Source organism: Oryza sativa, chromosome 8, assembly GCF_034140825.1.
Source record: "Oryza sativa Japonica Group chromosome 8, ASM3414082v1".
Lineage (NCBI taxonomy): Eukaryota > Viridiplantae > Streptophyta > Magnoliopsida > Poales > Poaceae > Oryza > Oryza sativa.
Window position 1 is genome coordinate 19,460,596 of NC_089042.1, and position 3,339 is coordinate 19,463,934.

At 46.2% G+C, this 3,339-nt stretch overlaps 1 protein-coding gene across 1 annotated transcript; it reads left to right on the forward strand.

Moving 5' to 3' along the window:
• The first annotated feature begins 541 nt into the window (after positions 1-541).
• Positions 542-1,726, forward strand: LOC4345525 (uncharacterized). Its single transcript, XM_015794020.3, has one exon. It carries the CDS (start codon positions 749-751, stop codon positions 1,556-1,558), a length of 810 nt encoding a protein of 269 aa, XP_015649506.1. The 5' UTR covers positions 542-748; the 3' UTR covers positions 1,559-1,726.
• The last annotated feature ends 1,613 nt before the right edge of the window (positions 1,727-3,339 follow it).

Below are 3,339 nucleotides of genomic sequence, written 5' to 3' on the forward strand. Positions count from 1 at the left end.
ACGTCCGAGATACGTCCACGTTATCACAAACGTCCATTTTTCGACCCAACGATAGTTTCCACCACATATATGGTTTCCACCGTATATTTTCCGCTACATCCGACCAAGGAGTACGGTTTTATTTATCACAGATTCACACAGGTATATATATGCTACTTGGTCGCCAAGCTACCGAACGTATAAAATAGAGCTTTATTAATCTCTGTTCTTATACGCATACGTGTAAGAAGAGGGACATCAATTGCAATGCAATGCATATGGTCTCAATCAAGACATGTAAATGTATTTCTAATTAGTTGATTGGTGTTCATTGCCCTGGGCATACTGACTTACAGTTTTTTTTCTCTTGGAGGAATATATACATTACGCGTTTAATTTGGCACTATTTTAGACTTTCAGGCGAGTAAGCCGCGTTGGATAAATACACACACTTTTTTTCTTGACACGGCAAGCACTTCGCAGAAACTACAGGGAAATTTTCATTTCTTCTGGCTAATGATCAGTTGACTTATAAAATAACACGCAGGCAGTACGTACGCTTGGTAATTAAGTTCAGTGAAATCATCTTTATAAATACCTATTAGAGCTTGCTAGATTTAAGAATCTACTTGTTTCTTCCTCTTAAAATCTCAACTTTTCCTTGCTATATATTTCGAATATATTCTTGATCGCATACAATCTGTGCTTTGAATTTGTTAGAGATCAGGGCGGCTTGATTAAGCAAGATTAATTCATTCAAGATTCAACCATGAGGCTGTTCGAGGAGCCACCGGCGAAGCTCACCCACTGGGCTCACCCGGAGCACGAGCTGACGCTGGCCGCCACCGCCGGGGCGCCGTTCCGGTGCGACGGGTGCCAGGAGCCCGGCGGCGACGGGCCGAGGTACAGGTGCGCGCCGTGCAACTTCGACCTCCACACCGACTGCGCCCTCCCGCCGGCCACCCTGCAGCACCCGCTCCTCTTCAAGGGCGGCGGCTGCACCTTCGTCTTCCTCCGCGAGCCCCCCGCGCCCGCCGCCGCCAGCCGGCAGTGCGACGCGTGCGGCGACGACGTGCGCGGGTTCGTCTTCCACTGCGCCGACCGCGACCTCGACCTCCACCCGTGCTGCGCGAGCTTGGAGGACCGCATCGTCACGGGCGGGGGCGGCGACGGCGACGGCCGCGTCTTCGAGCTCACCAAGGCGGCGTCGTCGTCGTCGTCGCGGCGCCGCTGCGGCGTCTGCGGGGACAAGTCGCGCAGGACGTTCTGGTTCTACCGCGGCCGCTTCGACGGCGAGGACGTGTTCATCCACGTGGCGTGCGTGAAGGAGCTCGCCGTGCGGAGGTGGGAGGCGAGCTACCGCCGCCGCAGCGGCGCCGGCCAGATCGCGCTCGCCGGCGCGCCGCTCATGGAGGGCGCCCTGCAGAGCCTGCCAAGGAGGACGCGGCGGAGCGGCGGGTTCGAGCGGTTCAGCAAGATCGTGGGTGTCATCGTGAGCGCCATAATCGCCGTCATCTTCGGGAATCCGATGGGGTTGATCGCCGCGGTGGCCGGCCCTGACGGTCTTCTCCGCGGGTAGAAGACGAGTGGAAAACAGTGTGCTGCTAATTAGCAACAGTCAACGAGTGCGTCACGTGTAGAGTGTTCTTCTCTATGATTTTTTTTTCTTCGTATAAACCCGAATGTTTTATTTTTAATCTTGTGGTGGGTTTGGAATATTTTGAACAAAGATTGGTTCGTTCATTTATGCATGTTTCGAATAATTTCATTTCATGTTATCATTGATGTACTCTTCTATCCTATTTACAGTTTATGGTAAAGTTTTTTTTTCCTAAGGGGCACATTACCATTCTTCGCCATTCATATGCTGGACAAAATGTTATTTTAGGCGAATATTCAGGATGAGATAATATTTCAAATCTATATTTTTTGAGTTGTACATAGTAAAAATAATTTTGGATAAGGTGAAGAAAATGGTGGTTTTTTGGTGTTATGAGCTGACCATCCAAGAGGAGAGAGCGAGGAAACGAGAGGACACAGTATTTTCTCTGTAAAAAAGAAGAAATGATACGGCATCAAAGCAAATGGAAATGAGATAAATCCCAACATGCATTTGGAAAGATACCCAATCCTTTACATATGCTCTTGAAATTTACTCAATATCTTCCATACCCTAATTTTTTTATTGGATCCCTTACACGCCCCTACCGTTTAGGTATTCTTCAGATATGCCAGTGCATGCATGTGTTAGCTTGTTAGTATTTTAAAAAATTATGAAAATGCTCATAACAACCCTAGGTAACACATGTTCTCATCTCCGATCTCCAAATCATACTCTAGCACATGCATAGAGACTTCACATCACAATCCGTGCTTTCTTAGTTGTCGAGTTCCGCTTCCTGGCAGCGACATCAACTATACATCCCGTCGCGGCGAAGGTCCATATCCCGTTGTAGCCTTGGCTCAGCTTCTTGTTGCGTTGGCGGAGGTTTGCATCCAGTTGGTGGCGGTGGTGATTGAGCATATTGATTGTGCAAGAAGACACTGCCTTTGGAGAAAAACAATAGATCCCCAAACCAAATCTCACTCTCTTGCGGCTTGGGATATTGTTTGCAGACTAACGAATAGAGGATGTATGGGTATTATCAATTTGGAACATCAGAACATTGCACTTCTTATGAAGCATCTTGACAAATTTTTCAATAAGAGAAATCTCCCCTAGGTCAGATTTCTTTGGAGCAAATATTATCATAACAAACCCCTCCCTCCACAACCTATGTATGAAAACGGCTCATTTTGGTGGAAAGATATCTTCCAGCTAATTCCTCTATTCAGGGTAATCTCCACTCTTCAAATCCATCAAGGAAACATAGCTTTATTCTAGAAAGACCATTGGGGTAATGATATCCTAAAATCTAGTTCCCATCACTATTTTCATTTGCAATCAGTGAGGACATATCTGTCTCTGCCTTCCATCAACAAGATCTCTGATAATTTTCAACTACCTCTCAACACTCAAGCATTGCAAGAGTTTCAACTTCTGGCTATAACGCTAGAGAGCGTCAGCTGGTCTGAGCAAGAGGATTCTTGGTCTTACTTTTGGGAACCAAAGTTTCAATCAAAAAGAGTCTATGATATCTTCTATTCAAACATCATTCCCTCCCCAGCAATCACCACAATCTGGAAAAGTAAGTGCACTATAAAAATCAAAGTTTTTCTATGGCTCCTCCTAATGGAAAGATTAAATACTAGACTTATGCTTCAAAAGAAGAATCTTAATATTCCTGATGGACCTGAATGCGTTATGTCCTCTCATAATCATCTTGAAGATACCATTCATCTCTTCTTCACCTGCCAATT